Below are 17,576 nucleotides of genomic sequence, written 5' to 3'. Positions count from 1 at the left end.
GGCAGGTGGATTGGGTTGGGATATCTGATTGTCATGGACGAGTTGGACCAAAGGGTCTGTTTTCATGCTATGCATCTCTGACTTGCAGTTAATCTTTAATGTCCAAAATATACATGCACTATTCACATATGAATGAAAACAAGAGATACAAACTTCTTAATGCTGACTCGGTTGCTTGGTTTCAGTGTGTTTAGATAAAGTCATAATTTCAGTTTGTCCTTTTATTTATTCCACACTAGTCTCCTGACATTGTCTCAATTGGTGATCAGGTAACCATAGCAGACACTTCAGTCAATACTTGCCTTTTTATAAACAACTTTTAAAATCTACTTCTATAATCCATGTTCCAGATTTGAACATGGTAAATTTGATCTCTCGGAAATTGGTAGGTGGTAAACTGAAGTGTGCCTCCTGTAGGATATCTGGACTTAGATCTAGTACCTTCTCTCACTGAACTTTTACATCAACTTGATTGAACTTCTTGAGGTTTGAAACTTGGTTCTGTGCCTTTGGTCATAGTTGCTTAAACTTCTAATTTGATTTGAAAAAATATTGTGCTTTGTTGCCATACTGCATATTAGTTTATCTTGTACTTCAGACTTCATAACTTTTCATTTAAATATAAAAAAACTTAAGTGTTCTGTTGCTTTTGTCTGTTGCAAGAATTTCAAAGGTTTGTCTGATTGGTGTCTGGCACTTAGTAAAATGACTCATTGTTCTCTTGTTCACAGGCTGCGTTGGCTGCTGTGCATGTTATCAGAAAAGTACCAGAGCTGCTAGAGATGTTTCTGCCTGCCACAAAAAATCTCCTTAATGATAAGAATCATGGTATGTTGCCCATGAGTAATTTCTGTTTGGTATTTGTTCAATATATAATGGTTTGCGCAGGAGCGCCACTCTTTTAGGTAATTGTTTTATTTCTGAGAACCCATGTAAACAAGGTAAGGAATTAAAATTCATTTTCTAAAGACAGTTTTGAAACAATTAGTTTTTGGAAAAAGTCTTAACTTTTTCATAATTTTTTTGTGATAACACCTTTTTATAAACAGATTTATTTTTAAAATGAAATCGGCGTCCCTCAAAATGCAGTGTTGGGTTTTGGACTTTGATGCTCTAGATTATTAATCCAGGGATATGATTACTATATTACCATGCTCAATCCTTTTGTAAAGGGCTAATTTTTTTCAGAAAATAAAGAAATGATGCATTTAGAGCAGTACTTGAATGAAGAAGCAACAATGATAAGTAGCATAGGAGTGAGTAGTTGCATGTCCAAATAATTCAAGTGCATTCATAACCTGAATGAGGGTCATGCAACTATAAAGTTGATGAGCGCAGCATACGTGTTGGTTAATTGGGAGACAGCTAATGTGCCATTATTGAAGAAGTATGAAAAGGTTAAATCAGGGAGTGAGAGGCCAATAAGTCTAAGATTAATTGCAGGGAAGCATCTGAAGAAAGTTCTGAGAGACAAAACTTATTTTGGGGAGGTGAGGGTTAATCAAGAATAATCGGCATGAATTTATAAGGGGCAAATCATATAGTCAGATTTGTTCAACGTTTTGAGGAAGTGACTAGATGTGTAGATGAGAGTCATTCAATTGATGGACTTTGGTAAGATTTTTGACAATGTATTGCATAGGGGACTGGCCAAGAAACTAAGATCCCTTGGGATTCAACACAATTTGGTGAATTCAGTGTTAATTTGCCTTGTTGGCAAGAGGCAAAAGGGTGAAGGTTGTTTTTGTAACTGGAACTCTGTGTCTCTTGGTGTGCCAAAGGGTTCAGTGCTGGGTCACTTGCTCATTGTAGTGTACCTTAATGATTTAGACATGAATGTAAAAGGTCTTATCGGTAAATTTGTAGTAAAAATCAAGGAGAAAAGCTTTTTGACTGCAGAAAGAAATTAAGGCCGGTCAGATCGTCAGAACAGTTGCCGAGATGCAATTTATTCCTGAAATGTTTGAGGCAATGCATTTTGGTAGGACTTATAAGGCAAGGGAGTACATGGATCACCAGGACATTGGTATACATGTACACAGATCCATGAAGGCAACAGGACTGGTGAATAAGGTGGTTAAAAAGGCAAATAGGATATTTTGTTAGTTGAAGCATTGAATACAAGACCTTATGATGGAGCAATATAGAATCTTAATTAGACCACAGTTGGAGTACTGTGTGCAGTTCTGGTCACCACCCTACAAGAGAGATGTGTTTACACTGAGAGAGTGAAGAGGAGATTGACCAGGATGTTACCCAAGTTATAACATTTCAGCTATAATGAGAGACTAAATAGGCTAGGAAATGGGGTTAGAGTAGTTTGGTGCTTGACGACTGGCAGAGACATGAGGTACTGAAAGGCCTTTGTCCATTCTGTATTATTTTAAACTCTGTGAACAGCCTCAAACGTTCCTAGTACTTATTATTGCTTATGCCATTTATTGCCTGCCTTTTACAATTGTTATTTAATTGTGTTTTTGATTCACCTTTTTTATTCTAGCTACCCAGATGGTGCAGATTATTGCTATTTTTCATGACAATGTTAACACTATAAAGAAAGAGAGAATACTAAAGCAGTAGTGTGCATGACATTACAGACGTGCTGAGAAATAATTTGCAGCTGATTACTAGGAAGTATGACTTGGCACTGTTGAATTGGCTGTACATCCAACCAGGGAGAGTGCCTCAGGAAACATGCGACTGTGCTAAGATGGACCTGTACGTGATACTTGCTTGGAAGTATATTATTATAAATTTATTATTTTTATTCTTAAATCGCTGCCAAATACAGTCTGTCTAATTGTACAGTGGATTTGAGCAGCTTCAGAATCTGACAAAAAGGTCAATGTTCAAAAGAAAAACAGGAAATCTATACAATATCATGTGATTATTGAGAATTTGAGTCAAAAATCTATTTTAAGTGTCAAACTACCTTTTAAAATGACTACTGAATTTAGATCTTTTTTCAAGAGTATTGTAGTTTTAGTCTTAATTAACATTTAATGGTTTATTTTACTTTGCCAGATATATTTTGAATACTAATGAATATAAAAAGAATGATTCAATTAATCAAATATTATGCATAAAATGGCAGAATTGCTCTGAAATTGAAAACTGCATTGATCCTCCAAGTGAAGTTAAGAATGTTTCATCTTAACAAATATGGCTGTTAGACTTATCATAAAGGCAGCCCAAAATATCAGTATCTAATATCTGCCCATCCTGAAATTTGAAGTTAGGGTGTCTTTTAAAACATAATTGCATTCATTTAACTTGCATATTCTGAAGGTATGGTTGAATTGAAAATGCACAGGGCTGCTGAATGGCCTTCTCCTGTTCCTATGTTCTTCGTGCTGGAATAACATATAACATGCACAAAAAGCCCTTTAATTCCTCCACATTCTTTATCACAATCACAATCATTGGACACTTTAATTGTAGGGGAATAAGTGAAATTTCTGTCAAAGCTGTACTCACCAAATATTTTTAATAACATGAGTTATGATCTTGATGACCTGCCAATTGATATCCTGCTTTACTCCTTTACTAAGGTTGGTGCTATTGAAACAAACCAACAAAGGCTCAGACCAACAATTGAAACTGGGACCTTCCTGGTGTGTCACAACAACGAGACCAGAGTTCACTCTTAAAGCAAACCTTTCAAATGGCCCTTGATAATTTTTGCACAGCTGTATTTCTACTTTTTTTTTGTCTTTCTACAATATACATTTTCAGTGCAAAACAGCGTGAGTAGTTCAGTCCAAATATCTCCCAGTTTTGTTGGCAGGCATATGAATGGCCTGATTGCTGCCATACATTATTTGGAGAGGAAATGAATGGTTGGCCTTCACACATTTCTCCATATCTGCACAGCTGATATGGGTGCTTTAGATAAAGCTGATCTTGGTTGTGACCATGCACCTTAGAATTCAATGAATTAAGTTGCTCAAGATGTAAAATGCTGATTGGTCTCACCTCCCCTGTAATATTTTTATAAAAGTTTCCAAGAAAGAATGATGTATTTGTTTGTGGTCTGTTTAAATAATAAAATTGTGTTGATTTGGTTCATGGCCTACTGCACTCCTGTTTTGAAAATTGGATGCAATCTCATGCTTTCTGTTTCTGATGAGCAGAGATTAGAATTAACTGAGTGTGAGGTAGCTGGAAGCAGTCATCAACATTATATTCATTGCCTTGTCATTTATTTGGTGCATTCATCAGTTAAAACACTTTTTCTCTTTCTTTGTCTTAAAGGTGTCCTCCATGCTGCTGTTGTCCTTGTCATAGAAATGTGTAAACATAGCCCTGACACTCACGCTTATTTTCGCAAGGTATAACCACATCATATTGCCCACTGCTATCAAAAACTGGGTTTTCAATGTAGTCACTTGTGTCCAGCTTTTTATTTATTTTTGAAAAGTTTAATTTGTTTTGAAATAAAATCTTCTGCATTTTGAACTCGCAAAACTTAATTTGTTTTAAAATGTGATAAGTAATGAGAGGTATAATTTGAGTAAAGTAAACCATTTATTGTTTACACATTGTTCTGTGAACTTGAAATTTACTTTGATGTAGACTTGTACTTCTGTCATTCAAGCCACGTGTTTCTCCGAAAATGGTATTTTTAAGTATACCATGAACTTCTCTGGCTTTGAGAGTACTTGACTGCACATTGATTGCAAACTCACAAATCTAATCACCAACCTGTGTACGTTTATTGACCAATCTTAGCTGGGTCCCTGGAGGGGCAAAAGTATTAACCTCGTCCTTGAAAATGGAAAATATTCCTGCTGGATGGTGCTCTAGTCTGGATGTGACATGAAGACAGGACTAGAGTCTGCTGTCTGGGTCACATTGTTTCTGTTAGCCTGTGGTGACTCCCTATTTGCTTATGATTGGAAGCATGGCCATCCAGGCAAGGGATTGGAGGATGCCTGCTGCCCATGCATCTATATTGAAGGTAGATCACTATCTTCAAGAGCAGGAGGAGAAAGTTGCAAGGTAAAGAGAATTAAATGCAATAGATTTGAAGTTACTGTAGTTTCAATATTAATTTAAAATATTAAACTATTCTGTCTCGTTTATGGAGATATAACTGGAAGTACCTCAGGGTGCAGTTCAGCTTAAAGTTCCTTCAACAGCACCTTTCAAACCCATGACCTGTACCCAAAAGAAAAAGCAGAAGCATGAAAACCCCACTTGCAGGTTCCCATCCAAGCCACACAGCATCCTGAGTTGGAACTGTATCACTATTCCTTCACAGTCAGTGGCTCACAATTGTGTAATGTGCCTCCTAACAGTATTCTGGGTGGGCTAACCTTCATGAACTGCAATGGTTTAAGTCAATTGCTCACCACCGCCTTGAGGGCAGTTAAGCATGGGCTGATCTAGTTCGTGATTCTCTCACCCTGTAAACAAATGAAAAAAAATTCTAGGGATCTCTTAGTCAGACATATGCAGTATCTGAACAGAGAATGCTTGATAGTTATTGGGTACAGTATGTGGTGAACTTTAATTTTCCAATGGTGTTATCCATTAATTTGATTATAGAAAGTATCGCTTTAAAATGAGTAAAGTTGAATCCAGAATTCTTGAGTCCTGAATGTTGGAAATTTCACAGTAACAGGTTTATGAGTTGAAGGAAGGAACGAAAGAAAGCATGTCTCCTGTAATGTGCGCTGTTTGAGGCATCTTTGATAGGCTGTGACCTTCTGATGTTTCTTGACTACCACCTTTCCTGGCCATCCAGGCTAGCTAATAGCGTCTTTTAGTCCTCTAGCTTTGTTTACTAAGTTTTTATTTTCTTCCTTTTTGTCCTCTTTCAACATGGTTAACTTGTAGCTTTTATAGCGCTAGTCACCCTCTCATTCAATTTTCTTTTCACTGATTGGCAGCAGCGCACAGTTGCAGCACTTTACTGTCTGCTCTTTCTATGCAAGCTGCGATTTTGTTCTATGGAGTAATAGTCTCCTTCACATTGTGCTATCAGCTTCTATGCTTCTACATGAGCATTCAAGGGAGCAAGAGTTAGAGGGATGTGTTTGGCTGTTGTCATCCTTCTCTTTGGTCACAGACTCTCATTTCTATAGTTTTGTACCAGAGTATTTTGCTTCTCAACAGGCTTTGCAAAGACTTAACTAAATATACTTTAAAGGTATTGATAGCCTAAAAAAGATGACCAACCCTTGAAGGTTTATTGAAGTTTCAAGTTCTTATCACAAGGCCCTACACAACAAGTCCCTGACTTGTGAATGCTTGTACTTCATGAATGCTATCCTATACAGGGGTATTACAAGCATTACTTGTACTATCAAACAGCTATTTCATACTGTCCAGTATTGTATTGTGAGTAAATCACCACCAGTCACCTTTAATTCAGTTACTTATTAAGAAATCTCACAATCAAGTACTGAAACATTAATTTAAAGTTTATGCGTGTAGCAACCAAAGTAGACCCCTAGAGTAAGCAAGTGAAACCCCTTAACCCAACTTGGCTATTACCATTACTAATGAACGGAACTTGGCCATGATTTGTCTAGGGTTTGATCCTTGTGCAGTATTGTTCTTCGAAGTTCTCCCGAAAGTAGAGTTCTGGTGTTCAATTCTTATACAGACCTTCAGCCTTCAGATTTGTGATGTGGAATGTTTACTATTTTAAAGTTCTTTCAATCCAAATCACTATATGTATGCAGCTTGCCTTATCAAAAATAGTTCTCCATTCCTTGTTACATTTGAGGTTAGTGTCTGTTTAAAACATAACTTTTTCTGCAGTTAAGCCTTTTACTTCAAAAGGTTTCTTCTTCAGGCAGACTTAATTGTCCATTTGCCACAAAGCAGCAGATTAACAAGCAGTTGTCATTTACAACCCCCCGAAGTTGTTTATGTTGTTTCAACTGCTTTCTTCCATGAATGGTAAATTCGGCATGTTGCTTTTAATTCCTTTATAACAGTTTCTCCTTGACTTTTTAATCTGAAGGAGCAGTTTATTCCAGAGGGAGTTTTTGCTGCTGCTTTTCATGTGTAACAGTTTCTCTTTCTTGATTCGTTCAATCCATGAACTTTTTTTTTCCCAAGTTCTGAAGTCTATAATATCACAGTTGTGTTCTGGCATGCGTGCAAATTGACTTGCAAGCAGAACTCAATCACAGCCAGGCGACTGCCTATGTATGCATATCCAACATGGGAAGGAGCTTTTACAGATTACCTAAGTGAAGCTATTGCTATAAAACTAGCTAGGAACGTCACATTTATGTTTATTGGAGGAAAATCTGGTTAGGGTTTCTACCCCTTCTAGAATGCAAAAGTGGCTCTTCTTGAAGACTTGCATAATTGAAACAGTGACTATCCTGTCATCCTCCTTTATCTAAAGCCATTGACATGATTGTCTGTATCATCCTGCTTCAATGTTTTCTTGACCAGCTAGGGGAACCACACTGATCAGGTTCCTTTCATTTCAGTCCAAACCAAAGAATTACTTGCAATTGTTTCTCTTCCCACTTTCACAGATTTATTGCTTGGACCCCTGGTATTTCTTGTCTACATGCTATTCCTCAGAGTTACCATTTGAAATCACAATGTTTAGTTTTCACATGTATGCTAACATGACCCAACTCTACTGTGCCGCCACCCTCCTTCATTCTTTATTCTCTCTAAAGAGTCACACTGCTAGTTCAACATGCAGTGCTCGATGAACAGAAATTTCCTTCAACCGAATATTGAGAAAGTTGAATCTATTATCTTTGGTCTTGTCACAAATTCATTTGCTCATCACTGATTCCATCATGATCTGTAGCTACTGCCTGAAGCTTAATCAGACTGTTTATAATCTTCATGCTCTATTTGATCCCAAGATGAAGTTCCAACCAAGCATCCATGTCATTCATTAGACTGTCAATTTTTACTACTTCTCATCTGTCTCAGTGAGCTGATGTTGAAACCAGCATTTATGTCTTTGCCATCTCTAGGTTTGACCCATTCAGATCTGTTTCTGCCATCTTCCATGCTCTGCAAACATCTCATCCACCATTATGCTACCTCTGTCCTAAGTGCACAAAGCCCCATTCACCAGTTACCCTGGCTGAGCTACGTTGTCTCCTGGTTAAGTAATTCCTCTATTTTAAAGTTCTTACCGATGTTTTAAAATCTGTCTGATCTGCTATAAGTTTCAAGCTCACTGCACCCCTCTAATTCTGGTTGCTTGTGTATCCCTAATTGTAACTGCTGCACCATTGGTAGCTGTGCCTTTACCTACAATGACCCTGAATCCAGGTATTCCATTCCAAACCACTTGCAATGGTTTCTTTTAAGATGATCTTTAACACCTCTAACCAAACTTCTGGTCTTAACATCTAGTATCTCCTTAGGTTATTAAGTGTCAACATTTGATAATATCACTAGAATGATTTACTGTAATAATTGTTCTATATAAATGGAAGTCACTGTTGCTAATTTGTGTAGAATTTTATTTTAAAGTCTTCAGAGAGTGTTGAAATAGATCTCAAGTTTGTCTTCTGAGATTGTCCCTGATATGCCAGATTTTGGGAATTGAGATGAGAGACAGCTTTATGGAGTAGGAACCCAACCCTCATTGCTCAGCAACTTGTATGATGTACAGCATGGCAATTGATCATTCTGTCAAATAGATCTATGAACAGGTCGTTATGGTATTAACATTCTACACAAACTTCCTTCCAATTCACTTAATCTAATCAATTTATTGAAATATCTTCCTGTTCCTTTTTCTCTCATTTATCTAGCTTTGCTGTAAATGTATTGACATTATTTTCCACAACTTCTCCTTAGGTGGTAGCAAGTTCCACATTCTTATCACTTTTTTAGTGAGTAAATTTCCTTATTCCCTATTGGATTTACCAGTGGCTATCATATAATACAGTTTTAGATTCTTAGCAAGTGGAAACATTTTATTGGCATGTCGCAGAATTGACCATATTTTGTGATTCCCTCGTATCTTTAAAGACCTTTTAACGGATCATCCTTCAGTCATCTGTTTTTCTAGAGAGAAGAGCCTCACCATTTTTAAGCTTTATTAATAGTTATAACCTATTTGTTTTTGTATAATCCTTGTGAAGCTTTTTTGCATCTTCACATGACTCCATTTCCTTTTTTATAATCTGGAGAAGAAAATTGTGCATAGTACTCAATTTAGCACATGAAAACTTCTGCACAATTTTATCACTATTTTCTGCTTTTCAGTCTAGTTCCTAGAAATGATCTCCATTGCTTTGTTCCTTTTCTGGATATATGAATCCACACCTCTTTAGTGATTTGTATATCCATGTCATATGATTGATTTACTTCATTATTCCATCCATACTACTTATCCAAATATCTTAAAAAGCACTACTTCACATTTGTTAATACTGAAATTCATTTTCCAGTTGCACTTCTAATTTTCAAGTTTATGAACATTTTGCTGTACCTTGTCACAAGTATAAACTCTTCCTAATTCAGTGTCATCAACAAATTTTGAAGTTCTACTTCTGATTTCTGAGTCCAAGCCATCCGTGTAAATTCTGAACAACAGTCATCCCAGCACAGATCCTTGTGGACCTCAAGTTGCCTCCTTTTGCCAGTCTTAGTGACTGTGTTTAACTCTTATTCTTTATTCTGCTTTATAACCACTTTGATATTCATTCTGCTACCATCTCCTGACACTATCTGATTTGACATGCATCTGCAATGTGACAGCTCAAGGAAATGTCTTTTGGTGTTGCTTCAAAAACATTAAGTAGGATCTTCACTTCTGGAATTACATGTTATCCTTACAGTTGTTGAGTATTATTCTGTTGCATCATTGAGCAATGATTCCATTATCTTTCCTAGCACTGAGTTTAAGCTAGAAGTTGTTCTGCTTCATTCTTTTAAAACATTGAAAAAATATAGGCACTTTAATACTTCCATGTACCTGCTCCAAAATACTAGAAGAAGATGAGGAATGTCATTTCAGAAGCTTCATAATTGGGAATCATATTCAACAAGTATTTACTCTTCGGCAGAAACCAAAACTAATAATATTGTGGCTATGAGTGAGAAAATGCAGCTCAGCTCCCCCAGTGGACGAGTGATCAGTTTTACCATCCCATATTAAAGATCATGAGCCTTCCATGTTCACTCGCTTGTAAATACTGGATCAAGTAGGTTTGCTGCAGTTGCTATGGACTGGAGAACGAAGAATGTCAACTGTGATTTTGAATTATTTTGGCTTTCCTGTGAATTGTCTTAGTGAGTGCACATATATTGGTGTAAATGAAGGCTATATTCCAAGTCTGCTGTGATGTTTTCTTGCGCTCAGGCTATCCTGCCCATGCCTAGTTGTGCAGACTTAGTCATAAAATATGATCACCAGAATGATACAGTGGAAACTTTCTGTGTATCTCAAATCTACATCTGCAAGAGTTAGTTACTGTAGGAAAGAAACTGGGTGTGATTGAAGTGGTTGAGCTGTTACACTTTGTGAATGAAGTTGTAGTATATTGCTTCAAATTCATACTGCATGATCAATTGGTAACTAAACTTTCAATGCTGCTAACTTTAACTACTGTGCAGTTGCTTTGCTCTGTCTACATCTGGCTTCCTTTAATGACTATCTTTCTTTTCTTCCTGCTTTCCTTAATTTGGATTCTAGAATGAGAAGGTAAGGCTGTAATCAGGGAGTGGGTTTCAGCCTATACTCCTACCTTATCAAGATTACTGCAAAGAAGCTTTAAACAGTTGCGTAACAAAATCAGTGATAAAGTTGACTTGTAACATTTATTAGGACCAAGAGCTTCCATTCCTGATGAGATAAGTTGTATCAGGTCAGTTGTACAAGTACACTAACAATTGCTAAGAAATATATCCAAGACACAATGCTGTAGTTACGAAGTGGATCCTTCTAAATAAGTTTGAGTAATGCAGTTTTTCTCTGTCAGTCCTGTTAAAGCTGTTATTTCATTAAGGGACAGCTTGCAATTGAATATGTTGAAATCTAGGAATGGGGAAAAATATGATTAATTTCAAGGTGGTCATGTATTAAACCATATGAAATTACACAGCACAGTCTGTGTTCGACAATGCTGCCCCACTTGCTACCTGACAGAGGAGTAACGCTCCGAAAGCTTATACTTCCAAATAAACTTGTTGGACTATAACCTAGTGTAGCATTATTCTTAATTTTGTCCACCCCAGTCCAACATCAGGTCCTCTATATGAAATGAAACTGAGCTTATGGCTGTGCTCAAAAGCATGAGAAGACACCATTTTCAGCCTATCCTGTCTCTGAATGGTCATTAAGAAGAACTAAGCATAAATGAACAAGAGCGATTTATTCAGTTACTTACACAAATTCAGCTAAAATCTGACTGCGTATGCTGAAATTGAAAGTGATTGAGAAAACCTAAAAGTTCTACTCTATTTGTGAATGACAGGGCAACGTTGCAGATCTGTCATGGTGTTGTGAAATATGTTTCATGAGTGGGTGTTTTTTGGATATTTGAAAGAGGAATTCTTGAAAGGCTATAGGAAAGAAGCAGAGAACAGAGACTAATTGATAGATTTTTCAAAGAGCCAGAATAGGGGTGGTAGGCCAAATAACTTCCAGTGTGTCGTCTTGTAATTTTAAAGTGACTCATAGGGTTAATTTTGTATGATAAAATACTGCAAAATTCAATGCAAATTCAACTAGCTTTGGTATTTCCAGTAAGCTCAGAGCATTTTTTTTGGATTAAATAGCCGGTAGAGCCAGCTGCACTTAAAGTCAGTACTTCACTATATTCACAACCAAATTAAGCAGTAACTTTGTCTCTGCTTGTCATCACGTTGTTTTGGCTAGTTATAGCAAATTTCCATAAGCATCAGTGCAATACTGATTAGAACATTTGCGTTGATTCAAGGATAAATATTGGCCAGGATGGCAGAAATAACTCCTTTGCCTTGCATCCACTTCAATGAGCTGACAGGACTTAAAGTTTAACATTTCATCCAAAAGACAGCTTACCCAGTGCAACACTCCCTGTGCACTTGCTGGGGTGTCAGGCTAGATTAATGCGCTGAACTCCTGGTGTGGGTTCTGACTTGGGCAAGAGTGTTATAATTGAGCCAGGCTGTCACTCTCAGATCTGCCTCAGCTCCACAACCCAACTCCCCTGCATCCTTCCATCCGTGCCCCTCATTTTCTTCATGTTCTCCAGTCTCACTCAAACCGAAAGTCCTAAATGGCAGTGCAAGGTGAGTGACCAAAATCCTTAGAGTAGTCATCATACGAATTCAAATAACATACTGATAAGTTTGTAAAAGGTACATTTTCTGAAAGCTTAGGTTTTTTTCAAAATTGAGCCTATGAAATTAGCAGTTTCATTACTTTGTGTTGGAGTGCAGTATAAACTAAGTATTGCAGTAAACGCGTTTTATGTGTAACATAGCATGAAGTATATGCAATGTTTGCAAGGTGTTTACTATATAGCTTGTTTGGTTTGATGATATTTAATTTTCTGTGGTGTCTTATTTAAATGTGAAATTGAAGGTAGAAGTGTTACCAATGTTGCATTACTGCTAGTATGGAAGTTTTGTGTTCTGCTGGATACTCTCTTAACTTAATAGTTAGAAATGATATTGAGCCATGCAGGTTAGGAGACTTTGCTGTAGTGCAGTCCAGCAGTAATTATCCTCACTCTGAAAGTAGAAAGGGTTGCACTGACCTCATCAGCCCCTGGTTTAGAGAGGGTGGAAATTTGTCAGGGTTCCTCCTGTTATCCAATGGATTATGCTATTCTAGTGAGAAGAATTTCTCAAAGTCCAGCTTAAGAACCTTTTACTCTGATACCTCCATTAGTCTAATAATCTATTGACAGAGTATTTTTGTATTTGTCTTAGTTACTGTCATATTTTCTCTAATTAAAATGGTATTGGTGTATGGAGACAAAGTTTTACTGTATTTTCCTAAATACAAGTGACAATAAATTACTAAACTGTATTATGAAGAATTGTCACTTTATCAAGGTAACAGTGGTTAATTAATGCTTAAAAGAGATGATGCTTGAAGAAAAGGTTTAGTGAAAAATCATCTTCACACTTATTTGGAAGATATTTTGCATTGAATATCTTTACCCTTTGAAGATTGTTAAATATCTTTATTTATTTATGTCTTAATGCTTTTCTGTTCAAATTGCTGAATATATTCAGCAACACTGCAGCCATTCAAATGGAGCAGGATGCCTACTGGCTTAAATCTTACTCCCTGACAAATTAGTCCATCTTAGCTGAGATATTGGTTTAGAAAACCAACTACTGTAATGTCTGCTGATGATTACCTAGTGACCCCTGCTGGATAGAGGGTGTTAAAACATAAGCAGTTGGAGCTGGAGCAAGTATTTGACCCTTCAAACCTGCAATGCAGCTCAGTAAGATCACGTCTGATCCGATGTGGCCTTAAATGCACTTTGCTTTCTTTATCTCACATTACTAGTGTTGAATTCTATCTACCACCTCCCGACCTTTCATCACCTTATCAATGGACACTTGCTAACCTTTAGTCACAGAAGTGTTTACTATGCTTCTGACTTGTATACAATCTGCATACGTAGACACTTGCTTTTAGTCATGTAGTCAAATAATTGGCATGTACAATGTAAATAAGTAATCCCAAAATAAAATTGTGATACTGTCCTAAACACTTCCAATTATTGAGAAGCTATCTTTGAATTCCAGTCGCTTCTTTCTTCCTTCTAACGCGATTTTAATTCAATTTGTTATCTTCATCCGACATAAGGCAATGTTATGGAATTGGTGATCAATGCAACAGCATCATTATGGATTTATTTTAAAAGTTATATAAAAATTGATTTATATAATGAAAAAAATGTTAATTTTCTTGGAAGTTATTTATGAATGATGCACAAATTCTGCTATGTGATATGTGTTCTTTTCAATCTTAGGTTGTTCCACAGTTAGTTAAATCCCTGAAGAACCTGATTATGTCTGGCTACTCTCCAGAACATGATGTTTCTGGCATTAGTGACCCTTTTCTTCAGGTAACTTCCTAAATTTCCACTGAAAAAAATAACCATCTAATATGTTACTTGTTGTCGTTTTTCTTTCCTCAAAGCACTTGGTGCCTTGAATATGGGAATAACAATAATTTTGAATTGAACAATACAGATGAATTGTCTTTACCTCTTTGTTTTAACTAATTACACAAATAGGCAACATTAATAATTTTTTTCCCCTTTTTGTTTATTTATCATTTTCTTTCCCCCCCTCATCTGACCCCTGTAAGTATTCATTTCTTACTGTGACAGTACTAAAGGGTGTCATTTAGTACCCATCTGTCTTGATCGTTCTTCAGATGTAGATCTAATAATAATTGTTGACAAAATGCCTGCAGCAGCCTGACTGAGTCCAATCCAGTTCCTATTCATGTATGTCTCCAGCAGAGACAAGAGAAAAGAATTTTGTTTGCAATAACCTTATGTACCTTGGACAAAGAATTTTTTTTATTATACCTTTATTCATATGCTTTTTGTTCCAAATTTCAAAATGCTAATGGTCTTTTCTATAGCTTTCAATGCAAACTCTTTCAGGAAATGATGTACTCGCAAGCACCAGTTTGTTGAAGGTGTACCTAACCATGCTACAGGTGTTCCTACACTGTATGGACTTCAGTGATTTGCAGTAGCAGCTTACTCCCTCCCGCCTTCTCCAGAGAAGCTAGGGATGTATAACAAATGCTGCTTTTGTTGTGATTCACACACATCCCATGATCCATATCATTTCATTGACTATGTTCTTTAATTTCTTCTTTTTCTTTCTAAAAGTTGACTTCTCAACTTTTGTTGCATTTGCAATCTTTGACTGCCCTTTTGAAGTTTTTTTTACGTTACCTGGTATTTGTTAAACCTGCTGCAGCTGTGTGTTTGTTAAATTTCAAAATCACATTCTCCTGCTTTAGATCCAGAACAAAAGAGGGCTGAGAATTGAAGTACACATCTCAAACAGTTCCGTCTGAGAAATGACCATTAAGTTATTTTTAAACAACTTTCCCGAAAGATATCTATTTAAATGTCTTCCTGAAGTCCAGAGACACCAGACCTACTGCTCACCACTCATTAACCTGATAGATACAAAGAACATTACATCATAGGAACAGGCCCTTTGGCCCACCAATCATGTGCTCATTCCCAATCCTTATTGCAAATAAGTAATTCTATCCCTCTGTTTACCTCCTGTTCATTTGTCTATCAAGATAGCCTTAAACCTTGCTAACATGCCAGCTTCCACTACATCCACTGGCAGTGCAATCCAAGCACTCACTACACATTTCTTCCCTAAATGTACGTACCTCTTACCTGTACCTGTGCCCTCTTATCATTGGCCTTTCTACCCTGAGAAAAAGCTTCTGACTATCCACTCTATCTATGCCCCTCATAATTTTGTAGACCTCTATCAGGTCATCCCTGAGACTCCATCTTTCCAGTGAAAACAATAGAGTTTATCCACCCCCTCATCATACCCAAAACCCTGCAGACCAGGCAACATCCTGGTAGGCCTTCATTGCACTCTCTCTAATGCATCTGTATCCTTTTCATAACGCAGTGACCAGAACTGTATGCAATATTCCAAATGTGGCCTAACTAAAGTTTTATACAGTTGTAACATAATTTGCCAACTTTTATATTCGACTCCCCAGCCAATGAAAGCAAGCGTACTTTATGCCTTCTTGACTACCTTATCTGCTTTTGTTGCCACTTTCAGGATTCTTAAGACCTGAATCCTGAAAGCGGAGAGGCAGTGGCCTATTGGTATTATTGCTGGACTGTTAATCCAGAGACCCAGATAATGTTCTGTGGACTCTGGTTCGAATCCTACCACAGCAGATGGTGGAATTTAAATTCAATAAAAAATCTGGAATTAAAAGTCTATTGATGACCATGAATCCATTGTCAATTGTTGTAAAAACCCAGCTGGATCACTGTGTCCTTTAGGGAAGGAAACTGCCATCCTTATTTGGTCTGGCCTATATGTGACTCCAGACCCATAGCAATGTGGTTGACTCTCAACTGCCCTCTGGGCAATTAGGGATGGGCAATAAATGTTGACCTAGACAGCGATGCCTTCATCTTGTGAATGGATATTAAAAAAAGTATACCCAGATCCCTCTGTATGTTAATGCTCCTAAGGGCTCTGCCATTTATTGTAACCATGCAATGTTTTTCCCACTGATTTCAATGGTCAGACTTGTCTAAGACCTGACGATGGTCTTTACAGCTTTATGAGAAACACCTAATTATGTCTACTAATGGCATCAATATCATGACCAGAAAATACTACCTTATGGAATGTTTTCATTAGAAATTTAGCTTGCATTTTTGCCTTTTAAATAAGGACTGTTATTAAGAACTGACTTTTTAAGAAACTCATGGTTCTTATTTTATTTTAGAAAGAATGTACACGGGTTTTCAAAGTCATATTTTACTAGTTTGAATAGTGGTGCCTGCATATCTGTTTCCTTCCCTTCGGCATTATTTTACCTTCCCCTATCTTTGTCCTAATCTTCCATTTTTGTTTGTTATTTCTCTCATATTGCTTCTATCTTTCTAGATTATCCAACTCTTATTCTTCTTGCATGCTCTGCTACTTTCCATTCTTCACTTGACCCCTTGGTCCTATCCCCTCCTGCTCTCCATTTAATTTTACCAACTGGCTGACAGTTATGCACAACCATTAGCAGAGTAAGTTGGTGTCAGCTCCCTCATCATGATCAACACTAAGTCTTCTATAAGTTAAGGGCACAGTTGCCAGAAATTATACTGTGAAATATCATCACCAGTTTCTGCTGCTCATAAGTTCCAATTAAAACTTCATAGTGTTGAATTATTGAACTCCACCCAGGGTTTGAATCCTCTTAAATTTTTGAGCACACATTCCTTATATGCAACCACTCTATCACATCTAGTAGCTGTGGAGGCAACATTTATCAGACTTTATATGCAGACTTTGTGTGGTACAAATTTTCACTTGCCATTTTCTGTTGGAACCTAGATTTTAATTTTAATTATTTTGCTTTTTAGTACTTCTAAATATTTTTAATCTTTAAGTTTATTTCCCTGTCGTGTGTTGAGATACTTTAACTTCTGATTGAAATGTAAAGTTGAGTATTGTCTATTCTGTTTCAGTGCCCCTGTGTTCCTTCAGATTGACATATTTTGTGAGTTTTTTTTTACTTCGCAGGTCCAGATTTTAAGATTGTTGAGAATATTGGGGAAAAGTGACGATGAAGCCAGCGAACAAATGAATGATATTCTTGCTCAGGTGAGTGGTTTAATATGAGTTCAGAGCACAGTGACAAGTTCATTTGGCAAATTATCTCTTAGGTATAAGACCAAAATATTGGATAAAGAAAAGATCACTTGTTATGAATTGTTTGCTATGGAATTCTAGTCTTGCATTTTCAGACTTGCGTTTTAATGACCTGTAACCTTGGTGTGAATATTTACTGGGTTTTATTACAGCAATGCTTGAACATGACAGTGCCCTGCTCCCCAAATTGCAATGGCTCACGATTTAAGCACTTTGGTTCCTGA

The 17,576-nt window shown here is 36.9% G+C and overlaps 1 protein-coding gene across 2 annotated transcripts in view; it reads left to right on the top strand.

Annotated features, from left to right (window-relative positions):
• The window catches only part of LOC140463152 (AP-1 complex subunit gamma-1-like), a 135,123-nt gene that overhangs the window by 64,536 nt on the left and 53,011 nt on the right, over positions 1–17,576 (top strand). For both annotated transcript variants that reach the window (XM_072556919.1, XM_072556918.1), the window contains exons 5-8: positions 732–828; positions 4,255–4,331; positions 13,932–14,027; positions 17,224–17,304. In XM_072556919.1, the coding sequence (XP_072413020.1) occupies positions 732–828; positions 4,255–4,331; positions 13,932–14,027; positions 17,224–17,304 (351 nt within the window). The remainder of the gene's footprint in view (positions 1–731; positions 829–4,254; positions 4,332–13,931; positions 14,028–17,223; positions 17,305–17,576) is intronic.

This window comes from Chiloscyllium punctatum, chromosome 37 (genome assembly GCF_047496795.1).
Source record: "Chiloscyllium punctatum isolate Juve2018m chromosome 37, sChiPun1.3, whole genome shotgun sequence".
Classification (NCBI taxonomy): domain Eukaryota; kingdom Metazoa; phylum Chordata; class Chondrichthyes; order Orectolobiformes; family Hemiscylliidae; genus Chiloscyllium; species Chiloscyllium punctatum.
This window is presented reverse-complemented; position numbering and strand designations above follow the sequence as displayed.